The sequence below is a fragment of the Stegodyphus dumicola genome, chromosome 4 (assembly GCF_044657685.1).
Source record: "Stegodyphus dumicola isolate Sdum_Otavi_A_Nest chromosome 4, ASM4465768v1".
NCBI classification, from domain to species: Eukaryota; Metazoa; Arthropoda; class Arachnida; order Araneae; family Eresidae; genus Stegodyphus; species Stegodyphus dumicola.
The window spans coordinates 35,339,484-35,367,258 of NC_140771.1; the positions used below are offsets into that span (position 1 = coordinate 35,339,484).

A 27,775-nucleotide genomic window follows, 5' to 3' on the forward strand; every position below is an offset into this window, starting at 1 on the left:
AATCCAGAAATGTCATCCATGAACCAATTTTTGAAGCCATTTCTTTATTAAATTAGTTTTATGTTTGCTCATGAAATATTATTGAAGAATAACACCTTTGATTTATTTATTGCATTACCTTGTAAATTCCTATTCAATGTAATTTTAGTTTCATGTAGTACAATTGCAGGTACCTTGACATCCCAATCCATATGGCAAATTAGTGGAGATTATAGGAGGAGTTAAAGAAACAACAATCAGCATAATATTTATAATTTGTAAGGCTAGTTTTGAAGATTTAAATATAAAAACCTTTTCTTCAGCTGCAGAAGTGCAAATGTCAAAAGAGATGCCAGATGTAAGATAAGGTGATAAGAATGAGAGGGGAAGCCCTCTTAGTCTTATCCTTGTTGATCTCCATTTGCATTAGTATGAATTAAAACTATTTGTAATTTTAAACTTTCCTGGGTGGTTCCATTATGTTGAAGATATCATTATCTTGTTTGATGGTAATAAAGATGATTTAAATAAAGTATGTTCAACAATGAATTCTACTGATCATGCCATTCAGTTTACTTTTGATCTTAAAATATCCAATTCTCTTCCGTTCCTTGATACCTTGGTCACAAGCAAAAGATCCCACTTTAGTACAACTGTTTGCCTTCCACTACATTTCAAATCATGCTATTCAATTAAACAGAAGTTAAGCTTCATTTTATTCCTTCATTTTCCATGCACGTCAAATTTGCTCATCCAAATCTTGATCAAGAACTAAATTACTAGCTAAAGCAGCTATTGTTTACAGAGACTTTTCACCCAACATTACTGACCAAGCAGTTAAAAATTTCTCATCTCAATAGCACTCTCTTGTTTTAGGGGATTACAAGAATATTTATTAATAGAAAGCACCAATGGCTTAGCTTCCCTGCTCCCATTCTTATCACCTTATTTTATCACTGGCTGAACTTTTGTCATTTGCACTTCTCAGGTGAAGGAGAAGGTTCTATATTTAAACCTCCAAAACTAGTACTGTAATTTTAAGATTATTACGCTGATTCTTGTTGCTTTAATTCCTCCAATAACTTATTCGGCATGCTATTTTAACTAAAATATTAGGAATTATCCAAAATACTAATAATAAATTTGATTTAAATCACAGATAAATATAAATTTTTATAACTAAAGTGAAACCTTAGCTCATAAATTTAACTCATTCCTAAAGGTCATCTGTCATAAGAAAATTTCATTAATGGTAACTATTTTGACTACAGTTGGTGTGGTGTAATTAATTATGGCAAAGCACGCTACGGCTATCTGCCTAAGGGGAGGGATGCCTTCGTGGAGGACTTTCTAAGGGAAACTGGCTCGTATACACGTTACACATGGGGAAAACCACGAAAACGCCCATGCAGCCAGCCCGTTCGCGGGATTCGAACATCGGACCTAACTACCAGTGTTCAGTGACTTTACCGCTCGGCCGCTGGTGGGCATTTTGCCTACAGGAACTGCTGTGAAATAGATTTGTTTTTGGACAATAGATGATTACTAATTTGAACTTTATAACAGAAGTTTCTGAAATTTTTGCACTTCTTTCTTGTTGAGCTTGTTTTTATAGTCCTCTACCCTACTTGATCTTTGTAGAAGCAGTGAATCCAAGCCTACAGACACAAAATCATAGGCAATAACAAAAAGTCCTACATGCCAAAGCCTCATAATCTCTGCCAGCAACACAGTCTGGCCATAATTTTCCCCTGGTCAAGTTCACTGTCCTGTAAATTATTTACGGAGAGATTTTATTAATGATTTAGTTTTAAGCAACATAAAATATTAAAGTGATATTTCTGAAAGTTCTTGTATCATAGGTTACCTAAAAATGCCTCTGTAAATCATTGGTTGCCAACTTGAAAGCTTGCACTCATCATCTGAGGTGTTTTGTATTCACATAACTTACTCATAAATTGAACGGTTGTAATGTGAGGCCTTTGTGATCTGAGGTTCCACTATATAATGTTTGCACAAAAGAGCATTTTTAAGTCAATCAATTTGAAAATCCAACACTGCTAATACGAAAAGAGAAATATAAAACCTTTAGTTTCTACTCACTAATCTTCTCATGATCAAATCTGGGTAATAGCTAGGTATACTTGAAATACTGTCACTAATGATAGGATATGCAACCCATAACAAACATATTCTTTTGCCCTACCCATGATTACTCAAGGCCCTCCTTATATGATAACAGTGGAATTTTAACATTAAGCAAATCTGAGATTTTTTTATTGGGCAATGAATGACCATTTATGAATGGAATGAAATATTCAAATTCAGAATCCTAACTTGCTGAAAAATGGCCATACAAATTAGCCTATCCTAAGCTCTTTTTACATATTACTGAATAAATAAACAGCACAAACTAATTATGTAATTAGAACTCTTCTATAATTATAATCTGCTTCATGCAAATGTCATGTATTCAACTTGCATCTTTAAGTACAGCATTCACAGCAGCCATTTGTCAGAAAATACTTCATAAATATTAAAAGAAAAAGCAATCATATGCCTCTACCAAACAGAAAACGATTATCATATTTATAACCAGCACATTCAGAAAAAAAGCGAACAATTTTTAATATTTGGTAACTTTTTATTTTTCAAATTTAGTATGCTTTATTAATAACATAACATAATCAAAAGGCCTCGTATGATTTTAAAGGTACCTAATAATTTTAATCACAGAGGGTTAATTGCTCATACTTATAGCACTCATCACTTTTTTGTAGCAAAAATAATATATAATTCTTTTTTCACTAATAGTTTTAAGTGTTAAATAATTAATGAATGAATTTAACTAAAAAATTCTAAATTCTAGACAAAGCTCTATTTCATTCTGGATATTTTCTGAATATTTTTAACAGCTTTGTTTTTTATTTAGAAGAAGAACAAAAGTCAAAAAACAAAACAGAACAGAAGTCAACAAGTTAGGAGAAGAACAAGTCAACAGAAGTCAAACAACAAAAATCAGCATTAATTTTCAAATTTTCACAGGACTAGTTTCGATGGTTTTACTGAACCATCATCCTCAGCTGCAAAAGCGCAAATGAATGAGATAAGATAAGAAGGCCTGGACAGGAGATAAGCTACTGGCGCCATCTGTTGATGAAACCAAAACTAAAACATAATTTCTTTAAAGGCTGATGGCAAAGATGGATTGGAATTAGGGTCGTTAACTAGAACAGAAAGTTTTTTTAATGTGAAATGCCTCTAGAAAACCCAGTTCACCAATGGAAGATGTTTTTTGAATAATTTTGGCAGCAGAAAAATTGAAAGTGTGATTTTTAGACCAACAATGTTGGACTTCTGTGTTTCCTTTTTTCTAACTTATGCCTTATGTTCCTTAACATGAAATTTTAAGGCTCTCTTAGTTTGGCCACACTGACAAGGTAATTAAATGTAAATTGAACCACACTGACAAGGAATCCTGTAAATATCCCAGGAATTCATATCCGGAATGGGGTCCTTCAGTATGGAACTTGGAATTTTATTGATGGGAGAATAAACGACCCAAAAATTAAATTTCTGTAAAATATGTTCAACTTTATAGCTAATTGATGCGAAGAAGGGAATGACAACAGAATTTTTATAATCTCCAAAAACACGCTTAATATATAGCCCACATTGACACATCTCGCTTTTCTTTTCTTTATTCATATATTTAATTGCATACTGGCATTTTAATCACAGAAGGTTAGTTGCTCATATTTACAGCTCTCATCACTCTTTTGTAGCAAAAATAATATAGTTCTTCTTTTCTCAGTAGTTTTTAATACTGAATAACAATAAATAGATTAAATTGAAAAATTCTAAATTCTAGGCAGTGCTCTATTTCAATCTAGATATTTTCTAAATATTTTTAACAGTTTTGTGTTTTTATTTTCTTATTTCATTTTTCCTCAAAAAAAGTTTAAACATACGAATATAACAAGTTTAAGTATAGCCCATATTTACATACGGACAAACTAATCAAAAAAAGATAATTACCTGACAAATGCAACTTTGTTTCTATTAATTGGTTGATCTCTAGCAGCTTCTGTAGCCAAGACCTTAGCTTGTGCTTCTAAACGTTGCATGCTATCTTTTCCAGTATCTGAAAATGTATATGTAATTATGAATCATATATTGGAATTTTTTTAAATTTGTGAACTCTAGTTATTTTCTAAAAACTTCTATAAACTTTTCTTTTCACCAAAAGTGTAATAATAAACTGTGGCACACAATTAAATCTCTACTACTACTAGACTGATTGCCGAAAAAACTGCACTGTAATCATTTGAATCATCTTAAAATTTGGGACCTATGAAATATGATAGAGTAAACAGTATTTTAGGCAATAAAAGGAAACAATTATACATATTGTTACATTTTTTTTTCCTTACTTCTGCCACCAGTTGTTACGTTATTTTCTTCCTTCACTTCACGTTCGTACAGGGTTCGTAGATTTGGAGTGAATAATGAGGACACTACTTGATGAAGTATCGAAACACACTTTATTAGCCAATGTTAATCAGGACAGCTCCAATAACACTCACTTTTACAGTCGTCGAAAATCTACTATAAACACGCTGGAACAATCAGCGACACAGCCTTCACACTGTCAGGCAATAACGGTGGAGACAGCTTCACTGCAAAGCACTAGAGTACAGCTTCCAATTCTGTTTGGTCACTCTCGGAACTCCACGTACTCCCGAGACTCTCCACGCTACAACTCGCGATGCACTCGACGACACACAGAGCACGCTCCCGACTCTCGGTTCAGTCATTTCCGGAGCTCAACACGCTCTCTCGATGATGCACAAACCGCGATACTCTACGAGACTCTTTCGGTGCACTCGGCACTCGCTGCCCAGTTGTCAACTCGATCGCCTCCGCAGGATTGACTCGCTAGACGAGACACACTTACTGAGTGCGGACCAGCAGGGTTTATATAGCTTTCGGCTTGTGTTCGGGAACATTCTGGACTAAACCGGTAAGAATTTGTTCCAGAAGGTTCTCCAACCGTCCATGGTATATCGCCAAATGGGCGATTTCTCGCCAAATGTGGCAACCCTGCCCTCCTTGCTATTTTATGGCAACCCTAAAACTGCCTTGCGGGGAAGCTACTTTACCGCGTCTTTACATTTCGTAACAATATATTTCTTGTTTCCTCTAGTTATACATATAGAGAGTAATTATCACATGTTAGTGTATGTGATAATTACTCTCTATAACTATATCTAAACATAATTTTATGCTACTATAGTTTGACCAACTAAATGCCTAATATATAGTTAAAGTAATTGCATTGATGGAAAGATAAGATGAAAATGTGCGTGTAAGATAAATATGTAAATCAAATTTCTAACTTTAATTTGCAATACTCTCTTGGCTCTCTGTTTTGACCTGTTATTGACTTCCTCTTTTCATTCTAAAAACAATTACTGCTTATAATAAAAAGTACATCATTTCAAAATGAATGTCACAATTCTTACATAATGCTTATAATGCAGATACTTACATAACACTTCAGCTAATAATAATTTCAAATATGAAAACTGAAATTTAAAATTAACCAATCAAAACAAAATTAAACTAAATCACTCAGAATGAAATTTTTATCCAAGATACATATTTTTTCACAGCTGTCTTCTCCATCTAAATTTATTGTTATAAAGATGCAGAAAAGGGGAAAACATGATCAAGAACACGTGTACAGACTGCACCCCTTATGTAATTCATATTATGAATGTGTTTCTCAAGATTGAAAAAAATGTTAAACTGGTACAAATGCTGACATCTTTTATGCACTAAGGTTCATTATTTCATAAGTCATGTTTTCATCTGTGTCAACAATTTCTAAATTATTACAAATATATATTTAGGAAATACAAATCCTTTTAAAACTAGAAAGACATTTGTTGATTTGAACATAGCCTCACTACCATATACAATATATCAACAATTTAAACAAGTACAACAGTTTATATTGCATAGATAAATAAGAACCATGAAGTATATTTAAGACCTTTCATGTATTTTTGTTTTTACATGGTTTTATTCAGTTTGTTTGCTCTGTCTATTTGCAGGGGTCAAAACTTAATATTAGTTTTTGACTGCCTTATAATGAAACAATTTTGTTGAAATTTTTTGCAAATACATATTTGCACTAATATAAGATTTTAAATAATAAATCTTTTTTTAATTCTTATTTGATGGCCAAAACTAATGATTGGAATCAAATCAGTGTAAAGATGACCAAACTAATCATTTTTACACTGTTGGAGATCTTTCAAACAATGATCTGTCCAAATTTGTAATACAATTTGCCAAATTTTGACAGTTTTTCAAAGATTGTTCAATTTTTAGCTATTGAGCACTTGTCAATAATGATGAATTAAAAGGAACAAAGTACATTACAACAATAGATTTAATCCTTCTCTGTTAGCACTCCATGCTTATGCAAGTTTGATATTAGATTTCTAAACAAAATAGAAATTTAAATTAAGTATATGTTATCACATACAACCTGTTACATAATTTTATGCTTTCTGCTATTAAATTTGTAAAGATAATATTTAATTTTAATAATACAGAGAATTTAAGCTTTTATTTATTACTGTAATGATGCTTTTAATAAAACATTGAGCTGACCAATTAAGATTTCCTTACTAATTAATTCACCAAATCACTCATGTTTCCATAAAATTCATTGTCTAAACCAAAATTTATAATGGGAACTACAATAAGAATATGATTTTAAAACAAAATGGCAACTCTGTTTAAAATGTTATAACTATCATTAATTTTTAATTGTGCTAAATATTTTCTGATAGTTCATATGGCTAAATACAGGCTTCAAGAACATTAAGTCTAGGGCAAAAAAACTCTTCTCAGATGAAACTCATTTCTGCTTAATGAGATACATTCCGCAAGAGGAGACGAGGAAAAATGTGGTCACGTGGTTTACAAACAACAACATCCGCATGAGCTATGTTTAAACGGAGTCAATAACAGATAGTCCACTGAAATTAACTGATTTTTCGAATTTAGAATTTTATGGCTATTGGGAGAAATTAAAAAATATGCTTGGAAATGATTTCTCTTTCTTTGATGTCAAAAAGAAGAGTCTTTTGTTATTCAAGGAAAAACATGTGAACAATATTTGCTTAAAAGTAATGTCGGATATCACAGTACTTACAAGAAGCTGTGTTAAGGCCGAAGTGAAGAAACCAATTAATTATGAAACATCTGTGCAAATTTCTGCAGAAAATGAGGTACAATTTATAAATTTTTCTTGTGCATGATGCATAACAGTATTAATAATGTTTTCATTAAGAATATTAAGTGTATATCAGTTAATTGAAAACTATTCCCGAGACCTTGAATAACGTTTTCCAAACTTTTAAATGTAAGTGTAATAATAGTATGTTCATAGTTCATGAATAGTTGTTCTAAATTATTGAAATAATCGAATTCGTGAAAGATCTGTTTATCTGCAAGAACATAAATACAAAGCCAATTTTTTCTTATTAATATTAATTAGTGTTATAGAATATTTTATGCAGCTAAAATTTTATTAATTTTATCAGGATATGTTTTAATATTTTAGCTGTTGTAATCGATATTTAATGAATACACATATAAATATTGAAATGTTAATTTTTTTAATACTTTCCATTATAGATATTAAGGATACCAACAGCTGTAATATTAGAAGCATCAGTAATACTGAAATATTTTAATATAAAAGGATGCTTTTATAAGAATTTATACTTAATTCTAAATTTTCATGGGAGATTGTTGAGATTTTTTATTTAAATATTAAATTAGCATGTATATTTAGTCCTTGAAAATCAGCGGTTGTGTCAGTCCATAGTTTGAGATAACATGTGCTCTAGATATATACATTAGAATTACACTAGTCTATTTCCTATGGTAGATCTTTTCAATAAATACACTTGAAAATCTTTTTGAGCCACATGATTTTAAAATAAAAAATTCTGCACATAAATTATGTAACTTACAAGATTAAGAATAACTTTAAATTTCTTTCTTGAATATTTAAAATGTCTACAGATAGTACTTTTTTATTATTTATTACTATAAAATGAAGAAAAATGTATTATGAAAAATTATTAGTTTCACAGCTAGTACTGCAGTGAACTCAGTTGCACAAATCTCTATATTTTTCTTTTTGGAATTTATATTATAGTATACAAAATGTGTTAATTTGCAGTTTATACTATCAATAGGATAATAGTCAGTTGCTAAAAATTAAATTTTAAGTTGTATAAAATTATATATTAATTTTGAATTGCACAGAACATTGGCATCATTATGCTTACATGATTTAAGGGCCTACTGCATTTACAGTGCTCTGGAAATTTGACTATTACGATTTTCAGAATTCAACTATTTATATTTACTGTTCTGCTAGTTAAGCTTATAAAATTATGACATTAAAATATTTATAGTAACTTTCTTTTCAGTGTAGAAGAGCAAATTATGTAAACATAATTTTATGTATTCATTTTTACATTTTTTATAAATGAATTGATTATCAGATCAAGGAAAGAATTCATACATAAATATTAACAAACAAAATATGGTAAAGCAGCGAACAAAAGAGTATCATGAAGATAACAATAACATATAAGAGTTACCAAAATTATACCAGCCAAATGAATGAAAGTTACTTAATGGATGAAATAATAATTAAAGATGAAATGCAAATTTCATAACTAATAAAAAATAAACAGTTTCCAAATTTTCAACACACCATAGCACAAGCTTGCTTGTTTACATTAGCAGTTCTTACATCATGTGACCTCTGACGTCACCAGAATGTATCTCATTAGATATGTTAACAAATAACATTGTCATTTTTGGTGCGAAAAAAACCCGTAAGAGATGCACAAGAAGCACTTACTTTGCAAAAGGTTACTGCATTTTGTGGTTTCTAGCATAGTGGCACCATTAGACCATTTTTTTCCCTAAAACAAGGGAGGAAGTGTAGTTACAGTAACTGGTGACCGATAGGACATGTGGTTCCATACAATGACAATGTCATTGTCAATATATTGCAAAAAACATTTTTGGTGAAAGGATAAATTCACAAAAGAGAACTGTTAGTTGTCCTCACGAAAGGTTTTGCTTTAACTCCTTTAGATAACTTTCTGTGGGGTTATATGATTTATACTGGAGTAATAACTCTATTATAGTTATTATTCCAAGCTGATTACTCATTCTCCCAATTTACATAAAAAAATTAATTAAAGAAAATGTACCATGAGGAAATTATAATCTGTCGATTAAAAATCTTACCTGTAAGACCATCAGATGCAGCTACAGCAGCACTCAGCATCTGTGCTGACATAAAGTTGACCTGAGTATTAACTGAAGCTTGAACACTCCTTCTGATTCTCAGCATCTCTCTCATAGTATCTTCATTTCCATGTCGAACTTCAAATTCTTTCCATAAATCCCAAAAATCTACATTTGTCTAGAGATGTGAAGGTAACAGTATAAATTTTGTGAATGGAATATCAAATAATTTTCTAAAACTTTTAATCATATTATTTCTAACATTATTATCTATAGCATAAGATATACTGCAGACATAACAAAAAACTATCCAATCTTTCATTTCCATTTTCTGTTATTAACTATGATAGGCTGCATGCATGTATATATCCATTCTCTTGGAATTTTAATCACAAGAATTCATTAGAATAATTACTATTGTGCTCAACTACTTTTATATGAAAGGCAATAATTTTCTACATGAAGATCTATTACAGCGCAACAGCTTCATTCTATTAAACAAACAAACAAAAAAACAAAAAAAAATCTGAAAGCTTTCAGAGTTTATATTACACCCAACAGGGTGTTTCTTTCTTAGTGTTTTGTGTGCTACCTTTATTTATTAAATATTATGTTCTTCGTATTTGTTGTTGCTTTTCCTCCGGTTTCTGATGAAATCCGACAAGGTCCAAAAGACCGTTGACTCTAAGAAAGTCAAGCACAAGGAGGGGATTAGAGAAAATATCCTCTCTAGAGAGGCCCAAACAGCTTAATATGTGCTCGGCAAGACACCTGATGTTCTTGGCACTTGGTGCATGTTGCAAAGATTTTCATGCCCTCCTCGAAAGAGAGGTGGCACCTGTCACACTCAAGGGTCAGAATCCTTGGGCAGCAACCAGGCTTGCTGCCCAAGTATCAGAGATGGGTGGGAGGCACCAACCATTCCACCATGATTTGTGATGTTTTCAGATAATACAATTCTAGATAGATATTTGAATTAAGGTTGTTAATTAGAACAGAAAGATTTTTTTGAATGTGAAATGCCTCTAGAAAATCTAATTCACCAATGGAAGGTGTTTTTTGAATAATTTTGGTTGCAGAAAAATGAAAAGTGTGACTTTTGGACCAAAAGTGCTGGGCAACAGAATATTTCTGTGTTTCCTTTTTCCTAACATGTGCCTCATATTCTTTAATACAAAATTTTAAGGCTCTCTCAGTTTTACCAATATAAATTAAAACACACTGGCAAGGAATGCTGTAAATACCCATGTAGTCATATGCAGAATGGGGTCCTTAAGTATGGAAATGGGGATTTTATTGATAGGGGGAAAATGATTTGAAAGTTAAATTTCTGTAGAATATGTGCAATTTCATAGCTAATCGGAGAGAAAGGAATGACAACAGAACTTTTAGAATCTCCTAAAATGAGAGTGTGCCTTTTGATGTGTTTGAGATAAGAATTTTTGAACTGCTTGGTTAATAATGTTGGGTGAGAAGTCACTGTCCATAGCAACTACGTTTAAATAATTTAGTTCTTGATCAAGATCCAATTTGGAGGAGCGAACTTGAAGTGCACAGAAAAGAATAAAATGATGCTAACTTCTAATTAGGTCACATGACAAGATTTGAAATGTGGTGGAAGGCAAACCTAAGAAGATTTATAGTAAATAGTAGCATTGAAGTTGGATATATTAAATGTGACCATAATGTTGAGGAACGGAAGAGAATTGGATGTGTCAAATTCAAAAGTGAAGTGAATAACAAGATCAATGGAAATCATTATTGAAAGAATTTTATTTAAATCAACTTTATTAGCATCAAACAAGGTAAAAGTATCATCTACATAGCAGAACAACCATACCGGGAAGTTTAAAGTTTCAAATGATTTTGATTCATAATAATGCATGTAGATATCAGCAAGGAAGGGGCTAAGAGTACTTCCCATGGCTAATCCTTCAGTTTGTTTGTAACACTTAATTTGGAAAACAAAATGTGTTTGTTTCAAACAGAGTAAGGGAAATCAGCTATTTCAAACCATTAAAACTAGTCCTGCAAAATTTACAAATATTATGCTGATTCTTGTTTTTTGACTTCTACAAAAAAGACTATAACTTCTTAGGAGATATTTTTAGAATTGTCTGTGGAAGTGATGTTTTCTATCAAATTATAAGTTAAAGGAATAGATAGAAAATTAAAATAAATCTGTTAGGAAATTTCAGAATAGAACGTTCCGACTGAAACAGAGTAATACGGACATAAAACTTTACTTAAATAAAAATCAAACTTATAGGCATAGATTTGAATATACGCATGTCCCTTTCAATGATTATCAGACATTCAGGGCATTTACAGAAGCAAGAATTATTTGAAAAAAGTTTTGTTCAAAAACCAAATATTTTTGCTAAAAAAGAGAAACCACTGATGATCATCAATTAAAGTTTTATTAAAAATCTACACCAATCACATTTTTGCCAAACTTTAGAAAAAAGTTATTATAAAATTTCTTCATCATCTTTACATAAGCTTTGTGCAGAATCCTTAGAGCAACTTTTGCATTTAACTTGTCAGTATTTATTCATAAGTATCTATTCTTCCATAAGTTGACAAAGTTACCTTAATTGTGCACTTTTTAATAATTACATTCAGTTTACAGAATCAATTTTTTAATGAACAAACGACATTCCTATGGGTTTGAATTATTCAAAAAATTCTTCTAATCTTTATGTTTTCACATAAGAATTTCACTTCTAAAAAATCCCTTAATTAAGTTAATATAAATTACTTTGCCAATAGTTAAGTATATTGATGATATTGCTATAAATTATTTTGAGAATATAGAAGCACACAATGTTTATCCTTCTAGTTTGATTCCTAAAACAAATTAACTATTTAAGATTTACATACTTTGGATTTTAAAAAAAAATGACAAAAGAAGGAATTTTAATACAATAAAATTAATTCACAAGAAATCTAACACTTTGAAAAAATTATTAAGTCACATAATTCACAATCAACTTCTTAGAATCAAGAGTGTTTGTACTAAATTTAATTACCTTCAAGTAGAGATCCTCCAATAAAATTCCAAATATTATATTAACTTTTCTTTTAAAAAATCAGGAATTAACCACCAAGTTTAATCTGTTAATTTTATAACAACATGATTGCGTTATTCCAAACCTTAAATAAGAGAATAAAGCAGGATGGTAACTAAAATTAGAGGTCTGCATATATATGAAGTAAAATCTTCTTAATGTACAGTTTCGGTATTATAACTCTGGCTCTATACTGTTATTAAACATGCTGTTTTCATTTAAAAACACCCTGAACCATTGTTAGTTTTTTTAATTTTGTGCAATGATTTCTAGTAAACTCGTATCTTCCCACTCCCAGGTTCACAGTAAGAATGTTTAAAGTTTTTGAGTCATTTCTTTTATTCACATTACATGTTGTGTTTAGAAATACCTTTCTTCTATTTAGGAAATTTAAGTTAGATTTTACATTTATACATTTTCCTAATGTTTCCATATTTTATTTTAAACCTTTAGATGTTTTTAGAATTTGTACACTACTATATACTTTGATAATAGTATAGAATAATTTTTTTTTCTTTGTTTTATCACCAACAATAATTTATTATTACTTTGCTGTTTCATTAAGTTTTTATTGCACACTTTTAACCAAAGTGGCAAACATTGTTACTATAGAAAATTAGAATATTCAAAATTAATCTTCTTGCATAATATAGCTGTTGTCTTTTTACTTTTATCGTATAAAAAACATGATTTTTAAACCTACAGTTTTTTCATTTTTTTTTACAGTAATCTACATTTTGTATTATTATTATTATTATTATTTTTCCTTGTGTACATGTGTTTTCAAGAAGTGAATTTGCATTGGGGTATATTCTTAAATGTTTGAGAATAGGGAGTAATTAATTTTTCAATTATATTTTTTTTTTTTTTTTTTTTTTTTTTTTTTTTTTTTTTTTCGCTCAAATAGTCAAGAAGGACAAAACATGTACTCAGAACTCCTTCATTATTCACGTTTAATGTTTTGAATAGTTTAATGTTTTGAATAAGTACTTCCTGATAAGTCTATTTGAAGCATTAAACTATGAATAATTAATTGGCAGATTTCCACAAGTGTTTTAATTTTTTTTTAAATTTTTATTACAAATTCTAAAGAAATCTTTAATTACCATTTAGTTTAAAATACTTAATATAGTAGCTACTTGTTTTCTTAATCCAATATTACAGTTATCTATATATCTCTTTATATATGTGTAATGCTCTTTTATATATATGTAGATAAAAAACTGAAATAACATTAAATGATGACAAAACAAAAACCGTGATACAAAATACCCCATTCCCAGTTATGGGTAAGTGATAGATTAAAATGAAAATGAAATTGTAAATTAAGTAAAAATATAGAAATGGAAAGGTAAATTTTACACTTTAAAAGTGAAAGATAATGATAATCCCTTCCAGAAAAGACCAGTCTCATCTACAAAAATGGGTGGTCTTCTAAGAAAGGACTCACTTCATGTTATTTAAAACAGTAAAATTTTACCCTTGGATCACACATCTGACTGCAGTGAGCATAAATTGCACGAGCTCGGTCAATTTCACCTAATTTCCTTTCCAGATCAGCAAATTTTAGGCACATTTGCTTTGCTTCATTGTCAGACAGCACCTCAATGGCTTGCTCATAGATTTGACGAGTGTAAGTAACTCCATAAATCTCAGCAGCTTTTTTCAAATAGACATTGAACATCTAAAGTAAACCAGTTCATATCAACATAAAAAATGATTCAATAGAAATACTATACATGCATTTATAAATCATAATTAATTGCCTTTATTTGACTTTCATACAAATAATAAAATTATAATACAAAATAAAAAATAATAAAATGAAAATTTAAAAAAATATGTATAAAACATCCTTCTGGAATGCATAAGGACTATTTTTATGGAATTAGCATTCTTATGAATTAACAGAACTCTGGCTTTTGAAAATATTTTTAATCTCTCACATATTAAATGATTAACATCTAGAACATGAAGCCATAATAACTCAAAATCTTCAAAAACCATATCAAACAAATAATAAAAGAGGAAATAAAAAAGTGAGAGAATAATACATCACAATCATATACTGTATTTACTTGCATATTGCCCTCCTTTTTTAGTGCAAGGTACTGAATTTTTCAATATTTACATAAATTTCCCTTCCTAAAAGAACTTAGAAAGCAAGCTTCCCTAAATTTTAAAATCGATTCATCTAACTAAATGATTTGCTCATGGATTTCGTGTGTGCAATTTTTTCATTCATTTTTTATGCTGGAGCAAGATAAAGGAAATATTGCAGAAGTCATCTGTAATGAAATGAACTGGGGGAGAGAAATCATTTGAATAAAATTTTAGTTATGGACTCTAAGGTGTTTACACAGGGAAAATGCAACTTACAATGAAGAAACACTTTTATTTCATTCGCTATATTGAAATACATGTACACCTTGCACACACACACAAACAAAAGAAATGGAACACTTCTATATCTCCCATTCTACTGGATCAATTGTCGAAATTTAACTCGTGTTTTCCAAGTCTCAAAAGCACGACTTATAATATACAGCGTGTTTCAAAAAGAATACAGTATTTCGAATGCATATATTTATTAAACTGTATGACATACGAATATGAAACTTTACACACATATGTACGAACCTCTCAAGTTCAGATTACAGACGTTACAGGTGTTCAATATATGCTCCATCAGCGACATGAACAATATCACATCGATACTCAAATTCCTCCTTACTTGGGCAAGCATGTCCATCGTCACTGATGTTATGGCAGTACGGATCTGGTTCTTCATCTCTTCCAGGTTCTGTGGGAGTGGTGGTACATAAACGTTGTCTTTAATGAAACCCCACAGGAAGTAGTCACAGGGTGTCATAGAGGCCAGCTGAGACATGCTAAGTCGCCAGCTCCTTGGCAACCAATCCAACTTTTCGATAGAGTTTCATTCAGATAATCGTGCACTTAACAACACTGGTGAGTGGGTGTCCTGTCTTGTTAAAAAATGAAGTTGTCTTCGTGCAGCCTCGGAAACAACCAGTTTTGTAACATAGCGAGATACTGCTGACTATTAACTGTGTTTCCATCAAAGAAAAATGGGCTGTAAACAGATAATCGGAATATCGCACAAAACACATTGATTTTGGGCGAATCTCATACGTGTTCAATGGCTGCATGTGGGTTCTGTAGGCTCCAAATTCGAACACTATGTTTGTTTACAAGACCACTAGCATGAAAAGTCGCTTCATCACTGAACACGATGCATTGTGCGAAAAGTGTTATCATTGTCAATAGCATCAATAATCTCATTACAAAATGCCACACATTTGCGTTTGTCATCAGGACGCAGAGCCTGTAACAAATGTAACTTGTATGGCTTCATAACCAACTGACACCTCGAAACATGCCAAATTGTCGTTGTAGGCAGTTGTAACTCCCAACTCGCATGACGAGTTGATTTTGAAGGACTACGTTGGAAAGCAGTTTGAATCCATGCAACATTTTTGCCAGAAACACGAGGGCAGCCAGGACTCTTTCCTTTACATACACATCCTGTATTTACAAACTGTCGATAACATCTGCCAATGTTCCACCCATTCGAAGGATCACTTTGGTACCTCAACTTGAAACATCTTTGCACTGTAATCACGGAATTGCACTTCACAAACTCGTAGCCATTTTAAACATGTAACGGTTATTACGCAAAACAGAAGTCAACTGACATCTAGCGGCTATTAATATAAACTAGACTATGTATTCGTTTCGCCAATAGCCTAATCGAGGCGCAGTGATCGATAGCTTGGACAAAATAACGTATATTATAATACTTATACTCTTTTTGAAACACGGCATACATTAGATTTATATATAACATTGTTCTAACATAGGTATTCTGACACAAAATCAGACTTTTTCTGAAATAACATACCATTTCTTTTTTCAATATTTCGATTCTATGATTCAAATTATGCCAAAGTGCCAAGTTTTGTAAAAATCACACAAGTAGTTTTTAAAAAAATTAACTCAAAAATTTCAGCTCCTCTATGTTAATTGAGTTTATATCTATATATACTATATATATTAATACCTCTTTTTTTTATTAAACTTATTTGATTCTTCCTTTCACATTTCGAAATATGTAGGTTCATTCCACATACAATTCCCCCATTTTTTATGATTTATTTTTAAAATTTGTATTTTTAATTAATTTTTATAACCTATAAAATGTTTACCATCATCTTAAAGTAGATGTGTTTCTAAGCATACCTGCCAAAAATTAAGTTTTTTATTCAAAATTTCCAAAGATATAAGTAAATTTACATATTGGAGCATTTGGAAATTTGGAATATTTCTTATTTGCAATAATAAAGCCAAATGTGGTTTACACACTTTGTTAAAATTATGTGAAAGCAATGAATGATGACCTTTTTTCTGCTCTTGTACAATGAAAAAATGAAAGGAAAATAGGTTGCTTTAAATTAAACAGTTTGCCAAGTGAATTATTCAAGTGAATAAAAAAATGTGCCAAGCTAAATTTTCATCAAAATTTTCACATTTTTACCAAATAACCCAAAATTTAATATCTAGGCATAGTTTCAGTCATAGAATCAAAATATGGAAAAAAATTTATATGTAATTTCAGAAAAAATCCAATTTTGTGTCAAAATAACCTATGTTAGAATAATGCTATATATAAATCTAAAATATATACTAAGTAGCACTTTCGAGACATGGAAAATGCAAGTTAAAATTCGACAACTGGTTCAGTAGAACGGGAGATATAGAATTGTGCTCTTTTTTTTGGGGGGGGGGCAATGTTTACTTAGGTATGCTGTTTAAAGCTCTCATTTCGTTTTTGGAAATGCTGTAATATTTTGCCACATGCAAAACAACTTGTGTAAATAAATTATGATATTACAATGAATAATGTTGCACCTTACTTTATGAAGTTTTTACCAATCATTCTGATATGGATATAGTATAAAATGTTAAACTGATGATTCACTTTTGGAACATGCACATAGACTGAAATTTGTTAATCTTACTCCAACAACGAAATACAAGCTTTAAAAGGACTTGCATCACCAAAATTTTCAAGTTAGTTTCTTTTAAGAAATATTGTATTCATTCTTAAAATGGAAAACAACGATATGGATCAAGCCACCGGAAATAAGCATGTGTTACAGTGAAAGCTACTCCTTTCTGTGCAATACGTCCTTTCTGTGGCATGCAAATACCGAAATCTGGTTTTGGCAAATGGAGAGCTAGTTCATGTTGGCCCATGTACCAGTGAAATGCACAAAACTCTACTGCACAGTTTCTGCTTTACACCCCTGTAGAGTTAGTGCTAGTGGTGGTAGACATTTTTTTAACCCTTTTAACCAAGGATGCATATGCTGTGATCGGAAACCATTCTGCATGCACGAGATGGAAGAATACAGGCTCACAGACTTCATTGATGCAGCTTGACGACAAAAGACCACTTTTGCTACATAGGTAATCATCAAATGCTACATGGGTAAGTAAGTATCAAATTCTACATGGATAAGAATCTTCTTAAATTACTTTTTTGCAGTGACTGCCAACAAATTCCAGCCATTTCCAATGATGCATTAGACAAGCTTGCCGAGATGTCCAATGGTATCACTTAAGCAGCCGGAAATGGTGCTCTGGTGTTTGAAATAAAAACAGAGAGCTCTACATTCAAAGAACTATTGATGGAGATTTCACTTTGCCTTTCTTGTATTCAAAAACGTTCCAGATCACAATCAAATGCAGGAGAGTGACAGGACAAAAAAGTGTCATTCATTAAGACACTAATAATACTGAGTACTGCTGGTACCATCAGCATTTTAAAAAAGCTGGCAAGTACATAAAACCTTGTACCTTTTAGGCAAGGTACAAAAACCCTGTACCTTTCAGGCAGAAAACTAGCATCTCTCTCACTCAACTCCTTGGCTGATGGCAAGATTGAGATTTAACATTTGTACCTCTCTGATAAACAAATGGTGTCAAAATATCTGATTGATATGGAAGCAGATATCTTGGTAGTTCTGCCTCCAGCTATGGAGCATCATCGAGCACCTACCAACTGTCGTCTTTTTGCCACAAATGGGACTGCAATACCTACTTCTGGCCAAAAACTCATTAAGCAAGACTTATCATAGCATAGGTAATTTCACTGCCCATTTCTCATCACTATAGTCTCTTAACCTATATTGGTACTGACTTCCTCCATCACTTTGATTTACTGAGTGACATCTGTCAAGGATGTTTGGTGCAGCCATTTACCCGACTATAATCCAAAGGAGCTGTGACTGCAAAGATACAATTCACATCAAGGCTGTGTGTGGAGACACTAAATTTCACCAACTGCTTACAAAACCCCCTTTGCTTATGGAAGCTTGTTCAATGTCTTGAATAATTAAGCATGGCATTGCTCACTGTATTGAGGCTAGAGCACCACCTGTTTTTTCATGGCTATGCAGGCTTCTGATAACCTTAAAGCAGCCCAAAACAGAATTTCAGCATTTGGGAAACTGTGATCTGCAGACCCTCCAAAAGCTGCTGGGCATCCTCTCTGCACTTGGTGACCAAAAGCAATGGAGACTGGCAACCATGTGGGGATCATAGGAAATTAAAAAGTGTCACTATCCCAGATCAATACCCTGTTCCCCACATACAAAATAGTCTGCAAGTATTATATGGAAAGGGTAAATTTTCAATCCTCAGTTTGGAAGAGGTTTATCATCAAATTCCCATGTGAGAAGAAGATGTGTCAAAAACAGCCATTCCTACACCATTTGGTCTCTTTGAATATTTGTTCATTCAGGTGATCAAATGTTGTTGCTATATTCCAAAGGTTTATTCATGATGGTCTCGGCAAAAATGGTTTTCTGTATCATACTTTGATGATGTGTTGGTAGCATCAAAAAACAACAAGCAGAACATGCAACATCTTAAGATGGTGTTCCAGCGATTCACGGATTATATCTTAATACTAAATGTAGCTAAATACGTCTTGGGTAAATCAAATGTTAAATGTCATTGGCATATGATAATTCCAAAGGACATCAGTCCTCTGCCGGAGAAAGTTTCAGCAATTGCAAATTTCTAAAAACTGGAAAGTGAAAGATCTTCAGTTTTTCCTGCCATGTGCAATTTTTACCACCGTTTTATTCTGCATGCTTCAAAAATTCAAGCATTACTTAATACCTACCTAAAGGGAGCAGTGAAGAATGACAAAAGACCAATCACTTGGATTAAAGTAGCCACAGACTCATTTGAGAAATACAAGAAAGACCAGTCAGATGCCATGATGTAGTACCATCCTTTAACTGATGCCTTACTCGCAGCTGTGGTTGATGCTTCGAATATGGCTATGGGTACACCATAGCCATATCAACCACAGCTCTTCACCAACAAGTTACAAAATGGTGGCAGCCCTTGCAGGAGCACCTCGCATCATACATGGCCATAAAGAATTTTCGGCATATGGTGGAAAGTTTAGTTTATTCACGGAGTACAAACTGCTTACATTTGCATTTTGGCAAAAAGAAGATAAATACTCCTCATTGGATATCATCAGCCAATTTATGACCTGTATTCATTATTTAAAAGGTTCAGATGATGTGATAGCAGATGCACTGTTGCGGGTTCATATTGCCATTATTAGCACACCATCTGCTACTGACTACTACCAGCTTGCCAAGAAAAATGAAGCCAAATTTCAAAATATTTTAGCAGGAAATTTGACTACTTTATTAGTACTACAGCCCTTCCCTAATGGTCAACCTCCAGTTACTCTGCACAATGATATATCACCACAGGTCACATTGGTGCTTTTGGTTCACTGTCCTATGGTGAACAAATGGTATTCATTAGAGAAGACTTAGGCCACTTGGATTTTGGGTTGGTTTATTTAATTATGGCAAAGCACACAAGGGCTATCTGCCTAAGGGGAGGGATGCCTTTGTGGAGGACTTTCTAAGGGAAACTGGCTCGTATACACATTACACATGGGGAAAACCACGAAAACGCCCATGCAGCCAGCCCGTTCGTGGAATTCAAACCTTGGACCGAAATACCAGTGTTTAGCGATTTAACCGCTCGGCCGCTGGTGGGCTAGGCCACTTGCGTCATGATTTTTTCAGACAGATGTAGTAAAGGGAAGCTTTCAGTTGCTATACGAATAGCAATACAAAGTAATCAGGCAAGGCAATGCGGTCATCACACTTTTGATATGAGGCAAATCTATAACTGTAAGCACTGACAAGCTTAAACCAGCATATGTTACAAGAAAAGATGCTGAAGACTCTGTGACCACAACCACCAAAATCACAACTTCCTTCTCTACAAAAGACAAACTGATCAGAGATTCCCACATTGCCAGCAGCTATACCTGCATTGAATTTCACAATGGTAACTCGCTCAGGCAATGAGTATGCTTCCTGACATGACTAAAATTTTACTGTTGCTAGTAGGGGACTGATTGCCTGTAGCAATCACTAGACTACATTTCAAAGAGGCACATCTCTGACGAAGATAAAGGAAGAGACGTCGTAATGCGGTTCAAGCAGGATAGAAACGGACGAGCATCAGATTTCACTGACAATCTTGATTTGATGTTTGATGGTATGCTGTTCAGAGCTCCCGTTATTTCATTTAAGGAAATGCTGTTATATTTTCCAGCATGCACAAGCAACTTATCTAAATAAATTCTGAAGCTAATATGAATAATGTTGCATCTTATTTTATGAAGTATTATCTTTTTATCTTTAGAAGTCTTAATAGCAGACAGAAAGTACTAGTACTTAAAAATGGCAATAGGAATGCAAAATACAAAAATAAATAAAAATTATAAATTTAAAAAATAAATAAATAAAATTAATGAAGAAAGAAAGAAATTAATTGCAAAATGTTTTGTATACAGGCATAAGTATGCCTGAATTTATTTACACATCATACATTTAAGTGAAGAAGGAAATAAAGCACCATTAGATTCATAATAAAGCACCATTTTAAATACATGAAAGAGAAAAAACTGATTTTATCACTTTATAACTAACGTAAAAATCGAAGTCATATTTATATATAATATAAAATTATTATTACAAATAATTAATTAATATAAAAGTTTTTGTACCATAATAAAATAACATTCATAATATAATAATTAAATAAGAAGTAAAAATTTCAATAATTTTTATATTAACAGAACTGTTAATTACAAAAACAATAAAACATTTATTTTCAGTGGGGAAAATCAGAAAATAGCTCAGTTGGATTTGAACTTATAATCTGCCCATTCATGAGAAATTTAAACCATTAATAAATATGCCATGCAATTGAGCCAGTTATACCTGGTTTAAAAGTTTAAAAACCCAAAAACAATAGAAAATCAGAAATATAATCAAATGCAACAGGTGATATATTATGTTTTTCTTGTTTGTCAAATTTCTTAGAGCTTAAGAATATAGTAATCACCTTTAACAAAAAATATTCTAAAAGGTTCAACTAATGATAACAAATTAGGTAAAAAATAAAATGATCTACAGCATAAAATAACACATCACTTGTATGAATGTGAAAACATACTCTATTTATAAAGAAATCAATCGGAAGTTATTACCTGAAAGAAATGCCACATCATAAATTCAGTTCATTAAAGTAACAAAAACTCCAAACAATTTGCATCATACATTATTAAGCTAAAAGCTGACAATACCGGAGATTAATTTTCAGACATGTGATCTCATATGGAATTTCAATGGTTGTCACCAAATATGTCTCCAACCAGAATGTACATGCTACATGCAATGATCCTGACTCCTGGTGCAGGCACCAGAAACACTTATCTAATGGACTAGAAATATGTTTCGGTGTGTAGATGGACTGGTACAGACTGTGCATAAATGCAGAGATACTTATTTGGAGATATTTCTCCAAACAAAGTTATAGGTTTATTATTAGGTTTTTCCCATATAGTACTTCTATGACAGTTCATAAAATCACTTATTCCTTCTATTATTATTAACTATACCCAATTTTATACTCTTCCCAAAGTTCACAAAATTCGAATTCCTGGGAATAGCATCATACTCTTTAACCAAATATTTGGCTTCTAGATCTCCCCTTTTACTTTCTAACTATATTTACACAGTAAAATGTTCTTTTGAAGTCATTGATAAACTTCTTTCGAAAATATTTCTTCTCAGCATGCAGTCATGGTTTCTTTTCATAATGTACTCATGAACACATTGATAAGAATGTTTCAAGACTTTTTTTTTCAACATTCACGGTTAACAGCCATATGAAATGTGTGTTAACAGCATACGCATGTCTGACCGACCGCTCAGCCGCAGATTCCTCGTGTTCTAAATAACTGTCAGGACAATTTGATAAATTGTCTAAATAAACTCTCCAGTACCATTTTTTTCGCTCATCGTGAACAGTAATTTTTTTTTTTAAAACGGTGTGAAAATGTGCGAGTTTACAAAGCAACGCGCTTAACGCAAGTGAGCAATGTACCTCAATACTAATAATAAAATGCAGATGATATAGCAAATGGCAATTGTTTATCACCATGGCTACTGATTGATAGGCTGTTTTTAGGTAGCCCCGAGAAAAAGCGATTAATAGGCAATCGGTCAATAGGCGTTGGCGAAGAAAAGCTGATTAATAGGCTATCGGTCGGTAGACGTTAGTGATGAAAAGCCGATTAATAGGCTATCGGTCGGTAGGCATTGGTGATAAAAAGCCAATTAACCCGGCGGAAGGCGCGTCAAAAAAAGTTACTTGAGCGGGCATGTGAGGTATCACATACCCCAATATTTTAAATATGTTTCAAAAAACGTTTTATTTAGTTTTAAACCAGTTTTGTCATTTATTATACATGAATAAACCTTGGGTTACAAAAAAATTAATTTCCAGTATTAAGCTTATAGAGTTAAAATAAAAATAAATGAAAATAATAACAAAATAAACATCATACCTCTCAATTATTTTTTGCATCTTTGATACACAATGCTTATTTTATCTGTTTACACTTGAAACAAAATACATTAATATGTTCTTGGCACAGAAAGATTTCACATTTTGAACATCGCATTCACGTTTTTCTATCTTTAGCTCGAGGACATTCATCACATCTTTATATTTAGTTATTTCAAATTTCATAGATTCGTTTGAATTATTCGTAGAAACTTCTGCTCTTCTTTTGCATGCCGTACGTAAATTTCTCGTTAGCATATTAATCTCTGATCTTTGTTCAATACGATTTTTAATTAGTTCTAATGCTAAGTCCTTCAAAAACAGACATCTGCTTCTATATCTGGTTGGTGGATTAGCAGTTGATAGCAACATGATTCGAGCATTTATTGCAGCAATATTCAGTGCAGAAAAAAAAATTACCATTGGCCATCTCCTTGTTATTCTGGCAACTGAATAACTTGCTGCCATTTCATCTACCATATCCACTGCTCCCTTAGTCATATTATAAAAACATATCATTTCTGGCTTTTTCTTTTCTCCAGTAATATCATCTATACCATCATCATTATGTAATGTTGAAAGCATAAGAACAGTTTTTCCTTTTTTAGGAACATAAGAAATTAATGTTTTATCTTTTTCAAAACCAAAAAGTGTAGAAAATATTTCCCTTCCCTTAGAAGTAACAAAAGTAGGAGGAATTTCCCTTTTGTTTTTCCGTATTGTTCCTACTATTGTCAGCTTTTCTTTTAGAAGATCTGCAGCTAGTGGGTAACTCCTATACCAGTTATCTGTAGTAATATTTCTGCCAGATTTATACAGTGGTTGAATTAATCTTTTCACAACATCAGATGGACTGGTACTGACCTTGAAGGAACCATCTGGCTGTGTACCGCAGTATATTTCCATATTAGAAGTATAAAAAGTTCTTGAGTCTACCAGTGCAAAAATCTTGATTCCGTATTTTGCTGGTTTGTTTGGCATAAATTGGCAGAACCCACATCTGCCCCGAAAGGGTTCAAGTTTCTCATCAATAGTGACGTACTCACCTAAATTATAGGAATCTTTGCAATTTGAAATAAATTTTTCAAAGAAATCTCTAATTGCGGCTAATTTATTAAAGTGTTTTCTCTGTGGTCTATCTAGCAATTTATCGAAACACATGCAACGTAAAAGAAATAAAAATCGCTTATAGTTCATTGTTGTGTGAAAAACTTCAATACCTGTACCGTCAGTAGCCCAAAGGTCCTTTACGTTGAGATGCGACGACTTGTGAAGGCAACATAAATATAAAAGTCCTATAACTGGTCTTATCTCGACCACGTCCGTAGCTTTCGCATCTCTTTCACGTTTATAATTTAAAACCATCTCAGAAATATATAAATTCGTACGTTCTACAATCATTGACAATATACTATTATCAATAAGAATATTCCAACTACTAAAGGGATCAGTAACATTTCTGGCTTCTCTTACAGGTCCTGGAAGATGAGTCCTAATATTATGCGCACAAACTCTTACATTTTGTCTAAATTTCTTTCTTTCTTTTTTTTTTTTTTTCACACCATTTTTCCATCTTTTCCAACAAAATCATCAGAAACATCATCATCTTTAGCATCATCCAGTTCATCATCTTCTTCTGTATCTGTGTTATGTTCACTAAATATTTCACAGTCAGTATCACTTTCAATTTCAGAAATGCAATCTTCATCACTTTCAACTGTTTCTAATAAATCTCGCAGCCGTTGAACCTCCAATTCATAGGGACTCATTCTTTCTGCCATAATGCACTAAAAAATCCTTAAAAATATAATGTTAGCTACTTTAAAATTCCTTGCGAGCAGAAATATTTATTGTTTTTCTCTAGAATTTAATTTCTGAAACAAATATTCCGTCAGAAAAAAAATTACGTGGACAGGCACGTGGGGTGTGTCATACCCCAGTTCCAACAAATACCAATAAATATTTTTCTGAAAAACAGATGCAACAGTAAACCGGGTCTGAAGGTCATACACTACTAGAAACTCAGCTACTGAAAAGGACACAAAATTTCTGGTTTCACAAGTTAGGAATATTCCTCTGTTTTGTAGGGGTGGGGTATACTACACCCCACGCGCCTTCCCGCGGGTTAATAGACTACCGGTCGGTAACTAGTTAATGGGATTTCTGTGCAAAGTTCATTGAGCTATCTTTCTATATAACCCCTTAGCTTCATAACAATATGAATAAGCATTAATCCTCTGATCAAGCCTAAGGAATAAAAAGTGAACAATGCCCCGCTTTTGTAATTCCTTCCACTATCCCTAAGATATGCCTTTCCTAAATGACAAAGCAAGATTAGGAAGGTCCAGAATACTATGTTTATGTCCTGGAAGTTTATTGAAATTAACTCCAAAATCTCAAATTTTTGCTGCTTCTGATGATTATTTGATTATTTATATGATTATTTATTGATGAGTTCATGAAAGACTCATCTTCTAAGTTTTTTAATCTTTCTACTACTACTCAAATGCTTTCATAGAACTTATCAACATTCAACAATAATTTGTGTGATCAGTTTCTAATAATTAGAAAGTTAATATTTTATATTATATAATGCAATAATTGCAATTTATTACATCTCATCTTAGTTTGATTTGATTTGCCCTATTCAGTTTTGCTGAATTTATATCTTTGACATTCAAACCAGACTTGCAGAATTATACAATTGAGTTCAGGTATTGACCAATTTTAAAAGATGTATATGTAATACTTTTCAAAACAACACAATAAGATACAAAATAAAAATATAAACATGATACAATCAAAATGTAATTTTGTTTTAACAATAAGCCAAAAAAAAAATCAAACCTCAAATTGTTCTTCAGGTAGCACTGCTTTTGTTGCTCTTTCATATACTGCCATGGCATGCCTTGCTAAACCGTGTTCTTCTTCTAGCTTTGCATAAAGTAAATAAATAGCTATTTACAGAAAAAAGAACATAATGAATTTTTAAAGATATAATACAAGTCATGTTTTAAGATGTAATCAATCAGCAGCTATTTACAGAAAAACAAAATATAATGAGTTTCAGTCATGTTTTATACGTAACAAAAACTAAAGTATTTTTATAAAAGATGAACTGGTTTCAAAATAGACATTTTAAATTATAATAATCTAAATGTATATCTATCCGTAATACTACAACAGTAATGTACATTAATATGGCAAGATCTAATAATTTATTTCCTTTTTATATTACCAAAATACTTATTACTTTTATTTTATTATTATGCATCAGCATAATTTTTCTAATAATTAATATAAACTTCCAAAATTAGTATATATCGAAAGTCAGCACAACCAATTTGCTAAATCAATATAGAATTTCAAAGTGTACTTTAAAATAATAGCAAAGTGGAATAGAGATAATTTGCTATGTACAGTGTGCAAAAAATAAAGGGACAGTTATTTACCATTCTACTGGACCGATTGACGAAATTCAAATTGCATTTTTCATGTCTTAAAAGCACAACTTACGCTTCATTCTACGCTTCAAATTATATACATTAAATTTTGTGAAATTTGGTGTGAAATTTATGGAGAAATTAAAAAATTTATCTCAGCCCAATTTTTTTTTTTTTTTTTTTTTTTTTCACAGTTCAGAATAATTCACTTGATAAATTTCTTAATTTATAGTAATATACTTTCCTTCCCTTATCACAAATATGAAAAATTTCAAAATGTGCCAATATGTAAATTCACATATATCTTAGGAAATTTTGAATAAAAAATTCTAATATGCATGCTTAGAAATACATCTGCTTTAATATGATCATAAAACTTTTATACGTTATAATTCAAAATGTTTTTTTGAAAAATTTATAAAAATTATTTTAAAAATAAATCATACAAAATGGGTGAATTTTATTTGAAATGAACCTAAATTTTGAAATGTGAAGGAAGAATCATATAAATTTAATAAAAAAAAAAAGAGAGATTTACAAGATATTTACTGCTAAATATATACAAGATTCAATTAGCATGAAGAAGCTAAAATTTTGAGAACTCATTTTTTACAGAACTTGGCAGTTTGGCATAAGTTGAGTCCTAGAATTGAAATATCGCAAAAAATTGGCATGCCATTTCAGAAAAAGTCCGATTTGTGCCAAAATACTTATATTAGAACAATGCTATATATAAACGTAATACACATCCCAAGTTGTGCTTTTGAGACATGAAAAATCCAAGTTGAATTTTGTCAATTGGCACAATAGAATGAGAGATATAGAACTACTCCGCCTTTTTTTTTTTTTTCCTCCCAGTGTACATACACACATATATGTACACAGAAAGACAGACTTAATACATTCGTATCCTGCTATAACAAATTTCAAAGTACCAAA

The 27,775-nt window shown here is 31.7% G+C and overlaps 1 protein-coding gene across 2 annotated transcripts in view; it reads right to left on the minus strand.

Moving 5' to 3' along the window:
- The window catches only part of fand (Pre-mRNA-splicing factor SYF1 fand), a 123,107-nt gene that overhangs the window by 3,406 nt on the left and 91,926 nt on the right, over positions 1-27,775 (minus strand). For both annotated transcript variants that reach the window (XM_035368404.1, XM_085814722.1), the window contains exons 18-21: positions 26,241-26,350; positions 13,888-14,091; positions 9,337-9,514; positions 4,018-4,123 (exon numbers count right to left, since the gene is read on the minus strand). In XM_035368404.1, coding sequence (XP_035224295.1) covers positions 4,018-4,123; positions 9,337-9,514; positions 13,888-14,091; positions 26,241-26,350 — 598 coding nt within the window. The remainder of the gene's footprint in view (positions 1-4,017; positions 4,124-9,336; positions 9,515-13,887; positions 14,092-26,240; positions 26,351-27,775) is intronic.